The 20,877-nt window shown below is 41.4% G+C and overlaps 2 protein-coding genes across 3 annotated transcripts in view; one reads left to right on the top strand and one right to left on the bottom strand.

The window, feature by feature from the left end:
* Window positions 1-271: 271 nt before the first annotated feature.
* Window positions 272-20,877, bottom strand: part of TG (thyroglobulin) — a 173,757-nt gene continuing 153,151 nt past the window's right edge. Inside the window, exons 42-48 of the mRNA XM_044293695.1 lie at window positions 17,217-17,381; window positions 14,859-15,026; window positions 9,706-9,887; window positions 7,715-7,822; window positions 2,279-2,413; window positions 1,746-1,936; window positions 272-508 (exon numbers count right to left, since the gene is read on the bottom strand). Of these exons, the coding sequence (XP_044149630.1) occupies window positions 405-508; window positions 1,746-1,936; window positions 2,279-2,413; window positions 7,715-7,822; window positions 9,706-9,887; window positions 14,859-15,026; window positions 17,217-17,381 (1,053 nt within the window). The 3' untranslated portion in view covers window positions 272-404. The remainder of the gene's footprint in view (window positions 509-1,745; window positions 1,937-2,278; window positions 2,414-7,714; window positions 7,823-9,705; window positions 9,888-14,858; window positions 15,027-17,216; window positions 17,382-20,877) is intronic.
* The window catches only part of SLA (Src like adaptor), a 31,672-nt gene continuing 29,702 nt past the window's right edge, over window positions 18,908-20,877 (top strand). For both annotated transcript variants that reach the window (XM_044293930.1, XM_044293929.1), the window contains exon 1: window positions 18,908-19,059. The gene's annotated coding sequence lies outside the window, so the exon portion shown is untranslated. The remainder of the gene's footprint in view (window positions 19,060-20,877) is intronic.

Genomic DNA, 20,877 nt, shown 5'->3' with positions numbered 1-20,877 from the left:
CTGAAAATCGTGGAGCAGCACCTTATAGCCGCAGCCACGCTGAGAGCTCTGAGATCCTCGGCACCATCTCCCATTGAAATGAATGGAAGGCACAAGGGACACAACCGCTGTTGGGTTTTTGGTAAAATTTCAGAGCGGCTGTCCGCTCCAAAATTCCACTGTAAAATCCATCATGTGAACATCTCCTTAGGATGGTAAAATCCTTCTTTTGGTCTATGAGAAAAGGTCAGAATAAAGGAGTGGACGAGGCGGAAAAAATGATATATTCTAAACCACTTTATTGTAATAAGAGACACAAAGAAGGATTTCGTTGCGTCTGAAGAAGCAGCGCAGAGAACGGAGATGCTTTTTACAAATTTGGGCATGGATGGTATGTAATAGGACGCGGGATCACGTCACGTCTATCAGGCGTAGGAGCCTTGGTCTACTTTCCGGCCGGCTTCTGTCACTGCAGATGGTAATCCACTTTCTGTGCTATTTTTGCCGATCCTGGTTCCAGACTGTAAACCTAGAAGACAAAGTAAAACCCATAAAGTCTGAAATGCTTATAATTGTAGAAAATTAGGCAACATGGCTGACAGATACTATAAATCATAGGTTATCATAATACACACCACAGCTGCTGCAGAACCTCATAAGACACACCTCAGCTACTGCCGAACCTCATCCTCATAATAATACACACCACAGCTGCTGCAGAACCTCATAATACACACCTCAGCTGCTGCAGAACCTCATAATGCACATCTCAGCTGCTGCAGAACCTCATAATAATACACACCACAGCTTCTGCCAAACCTCATAATAATACACACCTCAGCTGCTGTAGAATCTCATAACACACACCTCAGCTGCTGCAGAACCTCATAATACACACTACAGCTGCTGCAGAACCTCATAATAATACACACCTCAGCTACTGCCGAACCTCATAATACACACCTCAGCTGCTGCAGAAACTCATAATACACACCTCAGCTGCTGCAGAAACTCATAATACACACCTCAGCTGCTGCAGAGCCTCATAATACACACCTCAGCTGCTGCAGAGCCTCATAATACACACCTCAGCTGCTGCAGAAACTCATAATACACACCTCAGCTGCCGCAGAACCTCATGATACACACCTCAGCTGCTGCAGAACCTCATAATACACACCTCAGCTGCTGTATAATCTCATAATACACACCTCAGCTGCTGCAGAACCTCATAATACACACCACAACTACTGCAGAACCTCAGAATTACACACACCTCAGCTGCTGCAGAACCTCATAATAATACACACCACAGCTACTGCAGGACCTCATGATACACACCTCAGCTGCTGCAGAGCCTCATAATACACACCTCAGCTGCTGCAGAACATCTCAGCTGTTGCAGATCTTAATCTTAATATCAGTGGTGAACAGGTCTCTTGTTTGCAAAAAGAGGTTCTGCAGCAGTCGATGTGTGCTTTATAAGGAATAATGAACCAGCTTTGCTACATCATAAGAATATTAGAGGTCACCTCAGGGTTGTGTAATGCAGCCTTGTAATGGTCACGGACCTCCTTGGTGTCTTCTAATATTCTTATAATGTACTGGGGGGGGGGGGGCGTTATCTCATACATACTGTATACCCATGGCGCCTCTCTCTTGTCTTGTAGACCACTTTTACACTTTTACTTCCCTTCCACCTGCAGTCTTGACATTTTCTTCTACCCAGAACATCTACATCTACTGTTTGATCTTCCACAACTTACCTGCAGATGACTTCAGGACTGGGATGAGCTGATTCCAGAATGAACACTCGGCTTTTTTCAGCCCTTGGTGATTTGGTAAGAGGGCTGTAAATTCTTTATATCTGTCTCCACCTCCGTGCACCCGGTGCTCCGGCCATGACGGTAAAGCCATGTTCCTTTTTCTTGAAAAATCGTAAGAAAAGTTGGGGTTTCTGGGAAGAAAAGAATATATCTAAATGTAGCGTTTTAATATAAACATCTCCGAAAGAAGAAACAATTATATGTAACGTTGTGTAATGGACTCTTAAAGGGGATGTCCCAAACTATAAACATATTCTTTATCCACAGGATAGGTGAGAAGCGTCTGATCGTGGGGGGTCCGACACCTGGGACTCCCACCAATCAAGAGAATGGGGTTCTGTATGAATGGGACAGTGGTCAAACACGTGGCTGCCGCTCCGTATATCTTTATGGGACCATCGAGCAGAAGGAGGGTAAATGGCGGCATAACATGACATCCATAAACTAGGATTACAGCGCGATGTAGCACTCACCCCGTTCTCACAAAGTTGGCCAAGTATTGCATAATCTGTAAGGAAAGAGTCTGTTCTTCCGGAGAAAACTGACTTCTATAGTTTGAGTGAAAGGGAATTCCAAAAGCGTACATGATATCTTCAGGGAGATCCAGACTGGAGCTGAAAGACAGAGACAAGCACTAGCAGCGCTGCCATGACCTCAAGAGAATGAAATGGAAACTATTCCATGCTTGAAGGCGAACATACAGATGTAGCAGAGATAAACCTGTCTTCATAAACCGTCATAGAGATTGACTCACACCAGAATACGGTAATAATTGTGAGGTGCAAGACAGATAATGGGCCTAGTGTCCACCACTGACGGCACGGGCAAATGGTGATCCTGTCTGTGCCTATCACTCCATCTTCTATCCAGGGCCGTCTTTAATGCGGGGCAAAAGGGCCCGCTGCAGTGGCGTACCGCCAATATGGGCAGACCACGGCACCGGGGGGCCCGGAGCGCATGGAAGGCCCTGCCCCCTATGTCTACTCTGCACAAGACACAGACTGTAGACAGTTGTTATTCATGGTTAATGCATTGAGGCGGCCGCCCACTTCTCCCTACGTCTCTGAGTAACAAGTTAACCCGACTGCCTAACCACCCACCCAGCCCCCCGCCCCGCTCCTTGGTTCACGCGCCCGCTCCCTGTCTGACCTCCAGCTGCGGGCGCGCACCTGGCGCTGAACTTGTCCTCTGCTCTGCGCTTACGTGCTGCCCACCATCTGACCATCCGCCAGTGAGTGCCCCCTCCCGATACTGTCTTCTGAGTATCTAAGCCTATCATGTGTGATAATTTCTTCTGAGAGGTGTATCTAATCCTCTCAGGTGCCCAGAAAACTGTATAGCATTACATATGGCTATCATTTTATTTGATACTTTTGTGCTGATTCTTTTTTCTCTCTATATTGAGAAACACTATAGTCTCCGGAACCACGACAGCTAAACGTAGTAGTTCTGGTGTCTATAGCACGTCTCGGCAAGCTTTTTAATGTAAACACTGCCTTTTCAGAAAAAAAGTCAGTATTTACATTACTGCCAAGGAACACCTCTAGTGGCCGCTCATCAGACGGTGACGCGGATGGTGTAACAGAAAACAAGAAGTTACAAATAAGGATCCGACTGGCTTGATCCGAAACTAAGGAACAAAAGGGAGACCCCTGTTTAAGCCCTGAAACTCTCCCTGTCTTCTCAGCCCATGCAAAGATCTCTATGATAGAAAATTGCATGCCCTCGTTCCTCGACTGTATGACACCTGAACACCCTATAATAGTGAGGGGACACGACCACCGACTCCCTACACTTAATACGGAGGGAGTCAGGGTCACCTAGGATCAAGGCAACAGGAAAACACAAATAAATGAACAGACTTATCTGTAGAAGGATCAGTTGTAGCATCCAACATGTACACACTCCAGGAAGTTGTATAAACCGCAAAGTGATGCAGTATGGGAAGGGATTTAAAGGGATGCAATCAGTGCAACTAGATGACAGCTGAGAGAGGCTAACGAGAGGACAAAACGAAAGCAAAACAAAAGAACCTCAAGCAGGAGGTTCTGAAGAACGTCTGTCAGAGCTTCTCAGATGTCTGGCGGTCACAGACGGCCGCTCATCAGACGGCCGCTCATCAGACGGCCGCTCATCAGACGGCCGCTCATCAGACGGCCGCTCATCAGACGGCCACGCATCAGACGGCCACTCGAGGTGCTTTCTAGTCCCACACTGGCATTCACGCTAAAAACTCCTCATAAAAATGCATTGATTCAAAGCATCTCTATGAAGCCGCGCATGCGCAATAGCCTCCCAATGCTTTCCTATGGGAAAGCAGTGGGTTGGCCATGATACACTCACACACTGCACATTCCTGTGCATTGTATACCAGGTGTGTGGATTATTTTTTTTTATGTGTGTGTTGTGGTGGAGGGTGTGATTGCATGCTAGGGTGTAGGAAGGCGGGATCCAGGGGGTCCAAGTAAATTCTTGCCCAGGGTCCAATCAATATTAAAGACGGCCCTGCTTCTATCTATCTATGTAACAAGTAGAAGGGATCACAGCTCCAGATGGGAGCTGAAACATTGTGTTTTATGGATATAGAGGAATAAATCTACTATTTTCTTCACATCCCTGGAGCGCTGCGATCTCTTCTACTATTGGATCAAGGTCTGGATTGCGTGCAACACACCTTTAATACTTTGCCCAGTGCTGCTGTCTTCTTCTTTTGTTTGTCTATCTCTCCATCTATCTACAGCTTTCCAGTGCTGGTCGCGCCCCGTTGGCCAAGCGTGCGTCAGCGGTGGTGGGTGAGCCTCGCTGCAGTACCTCTGATGTAGGGATTTGATTGGTGCATTACATTTGGTGGTTTGTGTTTCGTGTCTATGCTCTGCACGCCGGCTCACCCTCCTTGGTTTATTTGTCTAATTGATTTCTAACCCCGTCAACCCCGGGCCAGTTTTCGCCCTCCTGCCCAGGCCATTATATGGCTAATCTGTCACTTTATGTTTTAGTTTTTTCCCCCTCAAGGCACATTTTACTAAGCGCTCTGTATTAAGACTGCTATTATTAGCATAGACTTTAATGGGGTCCGGGGTTGCTCATCCCTATCATCTCCTTAGCAACCATGCGTGAAAATCGCAACGCATCCGCACTTGCCTGCGATTTTCACACAGACCCAGTCATTTGTATGGGGCCTGCATTGCGTGAAAAACGCAGAATATAGAACATGCTGCAATTTTCACGCAACGCACAAGTGATGCGTGAAAATCACCGCTCATCTGCACAGCCCCATTGAAGTGAATGGGTCCGGATTCAGTGCGGGTGCAATGCGTTCACCTCACCCATTGCACCCTCGCGGAAAAGTCGCCCGTGTGAAAGAGGCCTTAAAAGGCAGTATACCTAAATGTTCAACTGCCACCCGTCATACAGTTCGTTCTGTTAGATGCTGCAGCAGTGACAGGGAGAGAGACAGCAGAAAGGACACGCCCCACTGAGCTGCCAGGCTGAAGATAATCTAGCAGAGCAGTTAGAGCAATGAATAGGGGGGGATCCATGTGAGCAATACCAGACACAAACCATGAACAGGTGTGCTGCTGTTTTTGGAGGAAAGCAGCCATGTTTTTGTAATCCTGTACAACCCCTTTAAGCCAGTTTGGCAGGAAGGATTTAAACCCGAGCTCCTCTGCGGAGGAACGAGGAGGTATTTTTTTTACACATATTCACACGGCGAAATAAAAGGAAGTAAAACAGACGCGTAGGATCAAGACGCCTCCATCTAATGTCTATTGTTTTTGGATGGGAAGCAGGCACAACTGGCCGGGTGCTGCAGAGCCCAGGGGTTGGCGTGGAGGCTGGCCGCTGCAGATCTGCCATGTTTTATTACACAGCCGGGGGAACTTTCTTTGCTGTTTTGATAAAATACAGGAATAATTACATTCCTTTATGCTATAGGCCGACAGATGTCATCATTCATATCAACTGCTACACAGTACAAAGAATATCCCTGACATATCCTTTACTACAATCAACTGCAACCTGATGCCTTCAAGCTGTCCTAGGACTACAACTCCCAGCCTCCTGCAGTACAAGTCATTGCAAATGATTGGATTCTATATTTTAAGCCAATGCTCTTGTTTTCAGCGTCAGCTGCTTTTTATCTCTGCTTCCTTAGGGCACAGCTATATGTAGTGGCTGCGGCTCGGCCTTTTCAGTTTGGCTTCTGTGTGTAAGCACAAGCCCACCACAAGCTCAGCAGTAAGTGCGCCGAGAGCCGATTTCCTATAAACTGCCAGTGAGACATGGCAAAAACGCTGCCGAAATACACAGGTAAATGATTGTCATTAAGAGGTCTCCTGCCTTCACCTTCACTGATATCAAGGAGGAGCGGTCACATATTATGTGGCTTCTGGTACAGATACGAGGGGCCCTGGCACAGACATCAAAGGGGATCTACTATATTATAGAGATAGGAGAGACCCTGGTATAGATATTGGGGGAAGATCTGGTACAGATTATGGGGCCCTGGTGAGGATAGTGCAGGGGCGGCTCTGGTAGAGATATAAGGAACCCAGCTACAGATTATGGGGGGCCTTGTACAAGTGATGAGGGGTCTCTGGTATTGATATTGGGGAATATCTGGTACAGATTATGGGTTGCCTGGTTCAAATTATGAGGGGCCCGGGTAAATATTGCAGGGGGGCTCTGCTAGAGATATGAGGAACCCTGGTATACATGATGGGGAAGGTCTAGTGCAGATTATGGAGGCCTTTGTATACATTATGAGGACCCCTGGTACAGATAATAGGGGGCTCTGATAGAGATGTGAGGAGCCCTGGTATAGATATTGAGGAAGATCTGCTACACATTATAGGGGGGCTTGTACAAGTTATGAGGGGCCCTTAAAAAGACAGTGGTGAGGGTCTTTGGTAGAGATATGAGGGACCCTGCTACATCTATTGGGGGAGGATCTGGTACAGTTAATGGGGGTCCCAGGAACAGATATTACAATCAGACGCAGCAGTGTTGAGCTGTTGCTCTGCTACACAGTATCAGTCTACACGTGCGGGATCCGGCGCCAGCGATCACCGGGAACAAGAATTTTTTATTGTGCCAAAATAAACTTCCATGTTGTCCTTGGTAGACGGTCGGGGGGGATTGTTATGTGCACCGAAAGTGAACAAAGTGACTCTTGAAAATGCATGATATTGTTTATGTTCTGCAAGTTTTGCTTGTTTTACTATTTATATTACTAATCGGAACTTTTTTTAACCTTCTTATTTTTGCTGTTTGCGAGTTGAGGTCATTTAAGTTTTATCGCATTAAACAATGTTTTTTTTTGTTGTTTTTTTTATGAATCAATCACTAGTAGAAAATGACCTACTGTACGAAGTGATATTCCCATCATCCACATTTCAAGGGATTGTCTCACCTTGCAAGTTGAGGTCTGCCGCTGCTCACCAGCCTTGATCTTCCTGATGTGTACCGGGGTATTGACTAAAGGTCTGATTGGTGGGGAACGCGCTCGCGCAGGCAGGCGGCGTGATGTCATCATCCTAGCACAGTTTGCCTCTGCAAGCGCGTTCCCGATCCAATAGCTGTGCATGGCCTGGAGCGGATCCACACTAACTACAAGCGCACTTACAGGTGGCCTGGACAGGCCTATGCACGCTCCCACTATCATGGCCGGATCAATCTTCCACAGCGAGCAAGAGCGGCCACCCCTGCTACATCGCAGCAGTGGTCGTAACCCCTGACAACAAGCAATCTATAATGGGATAGAAGAACAGAATAAACACTGACAAGGAGGCAATTTGGACAATGGAGTCCAAGTCAGTGGTAATAACGTTATGAGGGCCATTGATGAGGTGGACAAGCCCTTTAAGGATTACACACAGGATATAAATGTTATGTGAATGCTGACTTACCTGCCTTGGGAGTAGGTCTCAGGAAGATGATACATATATACATGGCCCTTCCCATTCTCAGACCAGTATTTGGCCATCCTCACTACTGGACAAGCTATAAAATGGTCTCTGGAAAATTAAGGAAATAACATATGTATAATGTGACAGACAGACAGACAGATAGACAGATAGATAGATAGATAGATAGATAGATAGATAGATAGATATGAGATAGATAGATAGATAGATAGATATGAGATAGATAGATATGAGATAGATAGAAAGATAGATATGAGATAGATAGATAGATAGATAGATAGATAGATAGATAGATAGATAGATAGATATGAGATAGATAGATATGAGATAGATAGATATGAGATAGATAGATATGAGATAGATAGAAAGATAGATATGAGATAGATAGATAGATATGAGATAGATAGATAGATAGATAGATAGATAGATAGATAGGAGATAGATAGATAGATAGATAGATAGATATGAGATAGATAGATAGATAGATAGATAGATAGATAGGAGATAGATAGATATGAGATAGATAGATAGATAGATAGATAGATATGAGATAGATAGAAAGATAGATATGAGATAGATAGATAGATAGATAGATAGGAGATAGATAGATAGATAGATAGATAGATAGATAGATAGATAGATATGAGATAGATAGATAGATATGAGATAGATAGATAGATAGATATGAGATAGATAGATAGATATGAGATAGATAGATAGATAGATATGAGATAGATAGATAGATAGATATGAGATAGATAGATATAGAATAGATAGATAATAGATAGATAGATATAGAATAGATAGATAATAGATAGATAGATAGATAGATAGATAGATATGAGATAGATGATAGATAGATATAGAATAGATAGATAGATAGACCTATGATTCATAGGGCCACATAGAAAAATAAGAAAATTTAAAAGCAGTATAATTAGCAAATATTGAAGGTATGTATAATAGCACCTTTTGCTCCACTTTGTAGCAAAAAGTCACTGTATTGTTTTTCCCCCGAAAAAGGTACTATGTTTATTAGACTGATAGGGCCCATAGCAAGTGCTATGGCTACAGTTAAGGGCATGGAAAGATACATACTGAAAGGGTTAATTCCTCTTTTGCTCTGCGTGCAGCTGCTTGTCTAGTGAGTTAATCAGCTGTTTGTTCCACCGATGGACTGAGAAATCTCTTAATACCTTGCTGGGCCCAGCAAAACAGCTCTAATCAGTTTTTCTGCCTTTGTACTGAATTCTGCCTGATTCCTGGATTCTCTCTTTCTGCTACCTAATCTGACCCATACCTGTTCTTCGTTCAGACCCCGTGCTGCCTGCCTTGACATCTGGACTGTTTTCACGGATTTGCATGTACTCTAACCTCAGCCCATTTCCTGACTATGAGTAGTCTTGAGCAAACTTTTTTTTTATGTTCAGCGTCTAAAGTTCGGGTTATCGATGAATCCCGTTATGGATTCTAAATTCGGTTATGGTTCGTGGTAGCGGAATCCATAACGGGATTCTTCGATAACCCGAACTTTAGACGCCGAACTTAAAACACAAGTTCGCTCAACACTAACTATGAGTATTGCCCGATCAGTGCTTTGCAGCGGTGTCTCTGACCCGATGGTTAGGCAGGATAGATCGATAGATAGTTATGAGATAGATGATAGATAAGATAAAGTCATGTCTGTTCAGATGGATGTTCTATCCCTCGGGCAGTATATAAAGCATACACATGGAATACTCCGCTTTATGTCTCTACATAATATCACATGTTGCATTCTCGCTGAGCTCGAAGACGTGCATTTTTATATACAGACGACACAACGTTATTCTGCGGACATGGGGTCTGAGCTCTCCAAACAGTCCTTGAAATCAGTATGACATATTACAGGATCCCTATCATGGGAGTTCCCCTTTAAGATCCCTACAGATTTTTTATGGGGTCAATAAAGCCACCCGTCACAGGTCACTGACCGTGTAGAGTTCTCCAGGGCTCTGGAAAAGACGGCATATTCATCGGAGGAATGCTGGAGAGAGTAGTACCACACTGCGGCCCCCTGGACCAGCGGGTTCATGTCCTCTCCTCCTAATGAATTTTGGAGCGCCTGGTAAAACGCCATCTTGCTCTCACCTCTTCCTTCAGCTTCTTCAAACCTCTGACGGAAGGAAAGGCATTTTTGGAATATTTTACAGATTACAGATATAGATTCACAATAAAAGTTCACAGAAAGGTTTTCCAAAGATCTGACCCCCCACAGCTCAGAGCACATTCTTCTAACACACAGAGTGAAGAGGTTCTGGTCCAGTAATGGGATGTCACATTCCAGTATTATAGTAGTTATATTCTTGTACATAGGAGCAGTATTATAGTAGTTATATTCTTGTACATAGGAGCAGTATTATAGTAGTTATATTCTTGTACATAGGAGGCAGTATTATAGCAGTTATATTCTTGTACATAGGAGGCAGTATTATAGTAGTTATATTCTTGTACATAGGATCAGTATTATAGTAGTTATATTCTTGTACATAGGAGCAGTATTATAGTAGTTATATTCTTGTACATAGGAGCAGTATTATAGTAGTTATATTCTTGTAGATAGGAGCAGTATTATAGTAGTTATATTCTTGTACATAGGAGTCAGTATTATAGTAGATATATTCTTGTACATAGGCAGTATTATAGTAGTTATATTCTTGTACATAGGAGCAGTATTATAGTAGTTATATTCTTGTACATAAGAGCAGTATTATAGCAGTTATATTCTTGTACATGGGGGCAGTATTATAGTAGTTATATTCGTGTACATAGGAGGCAGTATTATAGTAGTTATATTCTTGTACATAGGAGCAGTATTATAGTAGTTATATTCTTGTACATAAGAGCAGTATTATAGTAGTTATATTCTTGTACATCGCAGCAGTATTATAGCAGTTATATTCTTGTACATAGGAGCAGTATTATAGTAGTTATATTCTTCTACATAGGAACAGTATTATAGCAGTTATATTCCTGTACATAGAAGACAGTATTATAGTAGTTATATTCTTGTACATAGGAGCAGTATTATAGTAGTTATATTCTTATACATAGGAGCAGTATTATAGTAGTTATATTCTTATACATAGGAGCAGTATTATAGTAGTTATATTATTGTACATAGGAGGCAGTATTATAGTAGTTATATTCTTGTACATAGGAGCAGTATTATAGTAGTTGTATTCTTGTACATCGGAGCAGTATTATAGTAGTTGTATTCTTGTACATCGGAGGCAGTATTATAGTAGTTATATTCTTGTACATAGGAGCAGTATTATAGTAGTTATATTCCTGTACATAGGAGCAGTATTATAGTAGTTATATTCTTGTACATAGGAGCAGTATTATAGTAGTTATATTCTTGTACATAGGTGCAGTATTATAGTAGTTATATTCTTGTACATCGGAGGCAGTATTATAGTAGTTATATTCCTGTACATAGGAGCAGTATTATAGTAGTTATATTCTTGTACATAGGAGGCAGTATTATAGTAGTTATATTCTGGTACATAGGAGCAGTATTATAGTAGTTATATTCTTGTACATAGGAGCAGTATTATAGTAGTTATATTCTTGTACATAAGAGGCAGGATTATAGTAGTTATATTATTGTATATAGGAGCAGTATTATAGTAGTTATATTCTTGTACATAGGAGGCAGTATTATAGTAGTTATATTCTGGTACATAGGAGCAGTATTATAGTAGTTATATTCTTGTACATAGGAGGCAGGATTATAGTAGTTATATTCTCGTACATAGGAGCAGTATTATAGTAGTTATATTCTTGTACATAGGAGGCAGTATTATAGTAGTTATATTCTTGTACATAGGAGCAGTATTATAGTAGTTATATTCTTGTACATAGGAGCAGTATTATAGTAGTTATATTCTTGTACATAGGAGCAGTATTATAGTAGTTATATTCTTGTACACAGGAGCAGTATTATAGTAGTTATAATCTTGTACATAGGAGCAGTATTATAGTAGTTATATTCTTGTACATAGGAGGCAGTATTATAGTAGTTATATTCTTGTACATAGGAGGCAGTATTATAGTAGTTATATTCTTGTACATAGGAGCAGTATTATAGTAGTTATATTCTTGTACATAGGAGCAGTATTATAGTAGTTATATTCTTGTACATGAGAGCAGTATTATAGTAGTTATATTCTTTTAATAACTGAATGGTGGGAAGGCCTTAAAAATATCTCTTTAATTCATCAAATGTCAAAATAATAGGCCCAATAATTTATCACACAAGACTACCTAAAAAGATGGTCGTCCACTGCCAACCAGAGTGATGTGGTGGAGAGCACAAGCAGCCACAAGGTGTGCTCACTGGCTTACTCAGAGAGTGAGTAGAGAAACACAGGGATACAATAAAAGAGGGAGACAGATACTGGGTCTCTTCCCCTAAACCATCCCTTGATCTTAACTCATAAACAAAAAAAACCTCTCTGTCTGTCCCTTGGTGTCCCTTATAGGCAATATGGTGACTGCCCAGCTTCATCAGAATATAAAGACCAATCACACCGGGGGACAAACAAACAAACATATATCGTGTACACTCTCTGAGTAAGCCAGTGAGCACACCTTGTGGCTGCTTGTGGTCTCCACCACATCACTCTGGTTGGCAGTGGACGACTATCTTTTTAGGTAGTCTTGTGTGATAAATTATTGGGCCTATTATTTTAACATTTGATGAATTAAAGAGATATTTTTAAGGCTTTCCCACCATTCAGTTATTATTTTTTCCTACATATTTGGGTGTCATATTTACATGATTGTTGTGACTGGCAACTATTCCGGTCAAGTTATTCATTAGTTATATTCTTTTACATAGAAAGAGCTTAGATGGGGTGGTGGGTCTCCTTAAAGAGATCAGTTGTATATGGAGGCTTATTGGCAATGCTCCATGAGAAAAAAATATGCAAAGAGGCATTTCCCAAGAAAAGAGAACCAACTTACTAGCGCCACCTTTGAGTCAAACTCAGACTTTTTAACAATCCTTGGATATTTGGCTTTGCCATGTTCCCTTGTCATGTTGCAAGACATATCGGATCTTGGCTGATAGGCAGTCACTTCCAGAAGGTGGTGAGTTGGTTCTCTTTCCTTGGGAGATACCTTTGTACATAGCAGTAGTTTTACAGTAGTTGCACATTATAGACCTCTCTTTGCAGCTGCAGAATTTACTCTCTTGGAAACAAATTGTGGCCTTTTCCATGATGTCATTTTATAGAGATAATCTCCGTAAAATCACTTAAGTACGGGGCACCACTCAGTGCTAGATCGATGTGATTGACGACTGTCTGCCAACTAGTGCACCAGAGATTAACTCCACAAAACTCCAGGTTCTAAACAAAATGTTTCCATAACAACAAGGAAGTTTCCTTCCCTCGGTGCCCAGTACAACACGTGGTGCCTTATCAGCAGGGAACACGCGCAGGCTTGAGGTTTGGAGACTCTATTTTGGCCCAATCCGTATTTGCATATATGTTGTTTGCAGGAAGCGGTCAAGAACAGGAAGCAGAGGCAATAGGAGAATTGGCAACATAATATAAAGCATTAAATGTAATAAAGAACATTATATTTAAAGGGTTTCCATGTTTAGACTCCTAAAGCTTAGTCACTGAATTAATGAAAAGTTCTACAACTTTGCAATATACTATCGAAAATACACTAGAATTATGGTGCAGTTTGTTATCATTTCGTTATTTTTCTCGCTACTATATTCTGCAGGGCTTTACAGACATTATCATCACTCACTGTCTTTGGAGTGTGGGAGGAAACCGGAGAACCCGGAGGAAACCCAGGCAAACACAGGGAAGACCTACAAACTCCATGCAGATGATGTCCTTGGTCGGATTCTAACCTAGGACCCCAGCGCTGCAAAGCACCAGTGCTAACCACTGAGCCACCGACCATGCACCACATTTACTAAGTCTTTTAGACTTTACACCTTGCCTGATAACGAAGTGTAACTAAAATGGGTGTCGCTTTATGAAAGTTTTTAGCTGGGTGATAATTTGACATATAGCGGCTCGATGACGTCACTCACAAGAATTTTCACTGAACTTTTCCAGACTCCTAAGCAATCAGTTATACTGCCCTATACCCATTCATTGCATGTTGGTACAAAATGAGGCCACTTAGAAACTTATGGAAAATTCGTGCCGCGCCTGTGTTCTGACCCCTCCTGGTTTTGGCTTAAAATACAGATGTCAAATACTGACCCTAGCCCAGTTTATTTAGGAGTCTAGGAAAGTGCGACAACCCCTGCAAGAGCTGCCGGTTGTCATTCAGTTTTCCTAGGAATACACATTAATATAAAAAAGGCACAAAAAAAAAAACAGAAATCATCAGTGAACTTGTACTCTGTGTATCTGGTGCTCGTGATCGGTATCGTTGTAGGAAATGCTCAAAAGATATGATCAGATCATGTGTTGTTCCTTGTGACTAGGACTCATCGCTCATCGCCTGATTTTAGGACCAGAGGGGGGGGGGGCTGATCTAATTTTGCTTGGGTATACTAGCCGTACAGTAAATATCCAGCCTTCAAGAGCACTTATCAGCAGGATCAACCCTGTAAAACCAGCCACGCTGCCTGGTAGGGTGGATCCTGCTGCAGACAGTATATACCTGGTCCTGCTGACAGGTGATATTTCATCCCATGTCTTTTCAGCTACAACAGTCTGAGCTGTGCTGATTAACTTCATAATAATCTTTATTACATCTGGATGTACAGAGCCTCAAATCTCAGCATGTACACAGAGTTAAAGGCTAAACTTCTGTCTACCTGCATCCACCACTAGGGGGAGCGCACTAAATACTGTGTTATTACGGAGTTCAATGTATAACTGTATGCAGTAAGCTCCCCCTAGTGGTAGCTGCAGGTAGTCAGAATGTTATGATTTAGATCTATGAAGGGAGATAAGAGGGAAGAGTTACACTCTTTATGTTGTGTCCACCAAATCTACAACAGCACTGGAAATCTAGTACTAAGGATGGAGTTGCCTTTAATGATCAATCTATATTTGGCCAATTTTATTGGAAAACATTTCACTAATTCAACTTGGTGTCTTACCTTAATTGCCATAGATCTGCTGACCAATCCATCATGCTCCGAGCTTCCAATGAGCAGGTCTATATGTTGGGTAGTAATCTGCTGTAGTAAGTTTGACAATGTATCCCGGAGGTAAACACCATCAACTACTGGTCCCCAAGTCTGAAATGGTCCTTGTACAGCGAGAAGCTACAGGTACAATTAAAAAGCAAGAAGATATAGTATTCAAAGTTATTGGAGTAAACAACTATTCATGGTGCTTGTAGACCGTGTATGATCTGAGTGAGGAGTTGATCCTACTCAATTCATTGAGATATAATCAAGATGAACCCAAAAGAAATGAACTGAAAATAGTGCAATTCTCATAGATATCTGGAAATTCACAGACAGGCCTTTACGTGGGTTTGGAGACCATATGCTAATTCAGTCCACACACCAAGAAATGTATTGAACCGAGGTACAAATGTGCTGCATCTTCTTAAGACTCCAATGAGCAGCCAAGGTTCCTGAGATCTTGGGTGGGAGGTCATAATACCATGCATTGTAAACAAAGCAGTACTTCTCTTTATGAGAAGTTCCCTAATTCCATTCCCAAGTTATGCGCTATTTGGTACCAGCTATGAATTAGGATAGATTTTCCTTCAGGGTTTCAAGTATTTTCGATGGCAGGAAAACTATTCTTGCTGTCAAAAGTACTGGAACCGCAACGAAGACCTGACAGAACCATTATAATCAATAGCATCCCTCATGATTCAGAGATTTGATGGTAAATGGATCCATCTTGGCTGCCATGGCTCCATTAAGATCAGAAGTCGCCTAATGTCAACAGAGCCACAGTTCAAAAATGTGACAGGTCCGAAAGCCTAAATGTTACAAAATAAATGCAAACAGAATAGAAAATTGCAAAAAAATAAACAAGGCAAAATTTTAAAAAATTCTCAAAATTGTTTAAAACAGGGCAAAAGTAGAGGGGCCACTAGTTCATTGGGTTTCTAGTGGGTTCATTAATGTCTTGATGAGTAAGGCTACTTTCACACTTGTGTTGATGGATTCCGGCAGCCAGTTCTGTCGCCGGGACTGCTTGCCGAATCCGGCAATCTGTATGCAAACGGAAACCATTTGTAGGCGGATCGGGATGCGGATCAGTCTCATAAATGCATTGCAATACCGGATTCGTCTCTCCGGTGTCATCCGGAAAATCAGATGAGGTATTTATTTACTTTTTTATTTTTAAAGGTCTGCGCATGCGCAGACCAGATCCTTGAGTGCTGCAATTTTTATGCACTAATACATTCCAATGGAAAAAAAATGTTGGCATTCCGCAAGTGTTCAGGATCTTTGGCCGGAGAGAAAACTGCAGAATGCTGCGGTATACCGTAAAAGGACTGAACTGAAGACATCCTAATGCCTCCTGAACGGATTGCTCTCCATTCAGAATGTATTAGGATAAAACTGATCAGTTTTTTTTTTGGTATTGAGCCCCTAGGACGGAACTAAATACCGGAAAACTTTGACGCAAGTGTGAAAGGACCCTTAATCTACATCTACAATGTCTATGGAGAATGATCCATCATCTCATGTCATGTGAAGTTCCCAAAACAGTGATCTGTTATGCAATGAATGAAACTTCTTCAAGGATTTCCTCAGAGCATCATTTCTCAACTGGACTACTTATATAGGAACAGCCTGGTAGATATTACAAATTCCTGGAACTGTGTGGGGTTATCAACACCCTTAAAATAGCTGGGCTAAGTGGATTCCAGACACAAAACATTACAAAACCATCATCATCATCAATGATAAATCAGCTAAGAGGTTGCTTCAAGTACAAAAAAAATGTATGAAGCTGGTGTCACCTCTGATACATTGCAAGACAAGACAAAGTCAAATGATGTTCCTTGTCTTACTTTAGTCATTTAGTTCTACTATAGACTTCAGAGGAACTAATAAAGTCATTGTGAAATATTTTCCAGACAAAATCAAAGTTCATGAGTTGTCGTCTTCTTGGAATTTTTTTGGTCTGGAAAACAAGCCCTACAAGCAGAATAATGGCTTCCATTGGTTGTTGTAACCTTGGGAAACCCATTATCTGTTAGACCAAGATAACCCAATATGGGGGTCAAGAATATTAAACCATTACATCTCAGGAACTGCAGGAACAGCAATCAAAATTTAGAATTATAACATGAAGGGGTTGTCCAGATATGGAAAATCATGGCTGCTTTCTTTCAAAACAAGTACCCCATGTGTCCACAGGTTGAGTGGTATTGCAGCTCAGCGACATTCGCTTCTAGATGAAAGAAGCCATGCTTTCCTTGACAACCCCTTTAATCCATAATCATCTGTAGAAAGTGTAATCAATGGAAATGTGTGGGCAACCTTGGTTTGTGCTGCGTTCAGGATGTTGGCATCTACTTTACGTAGACAGGACAAGGTCTCTTCACCACCAGCAAACGGACATCCCACTTCCACCGCCAAAGATTGAACTTGTTGTCGAGCTCTTCTCTCACTCACCGGTAACATTGGAGAAAAGGCAGAGCCCCCCTAGGTGGAACAAAAAGATATCTTGAATGGTTGGAAAAACATTTTGTGAAAATGATAATATCATGCAAGTGATTAGGATAAGATATCAACTAAGGACTTTTAACTCGTTGAGTGCCCATGGGTATACTGGTAAAAGACTCTCAAACATCTTACCCACTATAAGTGTAACATGGTACAACTGGAGATGGTGTATTTCTACATAGTGATGTATTTCTAAATGGCATCTTCACTTTGTTAGAAGGGTCAATTGACAATAAGCTGATCTCGAAAGGTCTCCCTGCTGGGACCTTCAGAGATCTGTAATCTGTGGGGAAACCTGGCAGCAAGCGTTCAGTTTCTCTGCAGCGCAACCATAGGGAAAGTGACGCATTACACAGTGTCCATTCATATCAAAAGGTTGTAAGTGCACTAGACAGGTCTTCTAGAGTGATGGATGCTCTTTGTACCTGTTCTCCATCCTGAAGAGAGGTCATCCAATTTATTAACTCAAAATTCACTAATAGGGTGTTTGACAATGAGTTTTCTAAACCTTTTGAAAGGTGCTGTCCACAACGGGGGTTCACAGGGTCCACTGTGACAGTATTATCATAAATCATAGGATGTTCCCTTGTATTTCCAGCCACAAAATGATTTAAAAAAAATAAATCACCTAGGGGTTGTCATCCAGATTATCATGGGGGGCACAGAATCTCAGATTGAGAGTTAGTTTCCACTGGGAAAACGGGAAGAAGGAAAGACTCATGTATGCAATTTAAGGGTCATTCATTAGATATGTGTCTAAAGTTTTTGTTCTTTTTCTAATGTTGCAGTTTTTTTTACTTCCCTGTGGGCGGCCATATTGGAAACACACTCACTTCTTGTATTGTCTGTGTAGACAGTGCAATAGAGTGTGTGCGCTTTATGGCAAAAATGCAAAAAGATTTGATTTATCTGAGAGAGAAATGTCACAGGTTATTATAGTTTCTATATGAAGTACAGCCCATCAGCAAAAATCATGTTACAGCTGCAACATCCCTAAGATGAGGACCCCAAACATACAATGTGTTATATCTATATAAAACACAACATGAGTACAGTGTGACTATCCTCTAGTGATGAGGTGTGTACCTCCTGACTCACACATAGCATAGGTCAAGAACCTAGTTTCTAGAGCAGGGTTCCTCTCTGTACTCTACAAAGGAATCGGGCCTCAATTTGTCATTATACTCCAAAGATACTCCATTAAGTCTTCCATTTGAAGATATGTATCACAATGGAGGAGAAGGCAAATGAGGAAATGCCATGTTGGTAAAGAATTGTTGGGATTCACTGACAAATTAAAGTACTAGAACATTTGCATTTGTGGTCGATATGTTGGTTGTCATTTCGAATAAATTGTAAAATACAAGGGTGAAGTTACAAAGTCGAAGCTCAGGCATTTATGTATCTGCAGAGCTGATTGACGTCGAAATAAAACAGGAACTTCTCAGTAAGTGCTAGAAACTTTCTTTGTTCCCCCATCCTCCCCTGCCCAGAGGAAGTCTGTGGCCTGTTTTGCAACTGACGTTCTGCTTGAGCGTGCAGCTTTCATAACAGTTGAAGTTGAAGGTGCATCTCCGACATTCTCTCCGCTACAACCCAACAGGTCAACATCAACTCCACCACGAACCCTAGGCCAACAGTAATGGGATTTTCACAGGTAAATGCTTTTTTAATCTTTTTGAAAGACTTACATCTGAAAAGAATTGCACCAAAATTTCACATTTTAATTGGGTTCAACTCAAAAACTTTTTGTATGTAATCTTTTTCAAGTATACAGGTCATTAAACAGAAATATCCTCTTTTGACTGCACCCCTGCACAGTGTGGTGGGCATCTATCAAGAAAAGTCTTTGGTAGTTTGTAGAAACAGAACAGGGTAAGGTCTCATGCACACATCCGTTGCCCGGCCATGGCCATATTGCGGCCCACAAACAGCAGGTCCGCAATATGTGGGCACCGGCCGTGTGCTCCCCACATCATGGATGCGGACCCATCCACTTGAAGTACTACTGGGTGCTTTTTTGGTGTTTCCATCCGTGCCTCCGCACCGCAAAAAAATAGAACATGTTCTATTTTTTTGCGGTGCGCACGAATCACGGACCCATTCAAGTGGACCCATTCAAGTGGACCCATACAATGGCCATGTGCATGAGGCATAATTGTGTGCATTAGACATACACTGTAAGGGAATGACAACTGTCTTGAATGCAAACCTGATCGGCTACAACACAAAATTCATTCAAAAGTTTTTGCAAAATTTTGGTCAACGACCAATGGATCTGTAATTTTTTTTTAACTGTATGATTTTTTTAGATTTATCTGTATTAGATGACTTGAGATAGAACGTCCATCCACGAATTTCAGTCCCCTAATTTTAAGATAATCTGCAATGACCTAGCAGGGGTTGTTTTTTCCTTACTCTGGATCAACACAACAGGAAAATAGATGAAACTAGATGGAATTGTGCATCTTAGAAACCTGACTGACTATTGTGTGTTCCGTTTGTCAGGTTTTTAGGCTTTATTATGATTTTTTTATTTTATTTCAAGAAATAGAAACATCTTCCAAAAAATAATTATGGTATCATTTCTGATATATCGGGATGTTTACACCTAAGTGGTAAAAAAATAGCAATTGCCTACCCCTTATAAAGTGTAAAAAGGGGTTCAAATTACGACTGATTTTGAAAGCAGAAAGTTAGAGAAATCGGGAGGTGAGTAACTTAAAATAAAAGCGTTCCTCGTTTCTACAGAAAAGTTACCTTATTTGGAAGAATCTAGAACTCTGGATAGAAGGCCCTGTAAATGTATAACTTTACATTTCACAATAACATTCATAAGTACATGCACCAGATATCAGTTTCCATGGAAAAAATTTACTGTAAAATTCCACATTATACGATTATATGTCTATTTTCCCATCCAAATACAAATATGTGTCTCTCTTCATAAAGGTAATTCCACACAAGACAAATAGGCTTTAGATTTGCAGATGCAGATTGGTGTGTGAAACAGTGTTCTACAGTAGCAGCAAAGTTTTAAGAAATCTCATCCACACCCCGTGAAAAAAAATCCACATTCCACAGTGCATATTAATCGGGGATATATGGACTGTAAATCTGCAGCATGTCAGCTTATGCTGTGGATTTCACCTTTTGCAATCTGCCGCAAAATCTGCACCAAATCTGCATCTAACATGGTGATTTTGGACCGGATTTTTGCATATTTTGTTGCATCCACATTGAAAATTTCCCTGCAGAACTCCTGACCATCTGGCCGGAGTCCTAACTGCCCATACAGTAAATCAATAAAAATTTAAATAAAAAAATATTTTATCAAACAGTTTTTAGGATTCAATAGAAAATTGGTGGAGAATGTAATCCTTCTTCAATGGAAAAAATGAAAAATGGCACCTATTTGGCAGGTGCATGCAAAAGTATGAGGAAATGGAGATCTCCCAATGATCCTCGCAAACCT

This window comes from Bufo gargarizans, chromosome 5, assembly GCF_014858855.1.
Source record: "Bufo gargarizans isolate SCDJY-AF-19 chromosome 5, ASM1485885v1, whole genome shotgun sequence".
Classification (NCBI taxonomy): domain Eukaryota; kingdom Metazoa; phylum Chordata; class Amphibia; order Anura; family Bufonidae; genus Bufo; species Bufo gargarizans.
Note: the sequence above shows the minus strand (reverse complement) of the source record. Positions and strands in the feature narration are given on the sequence as shown.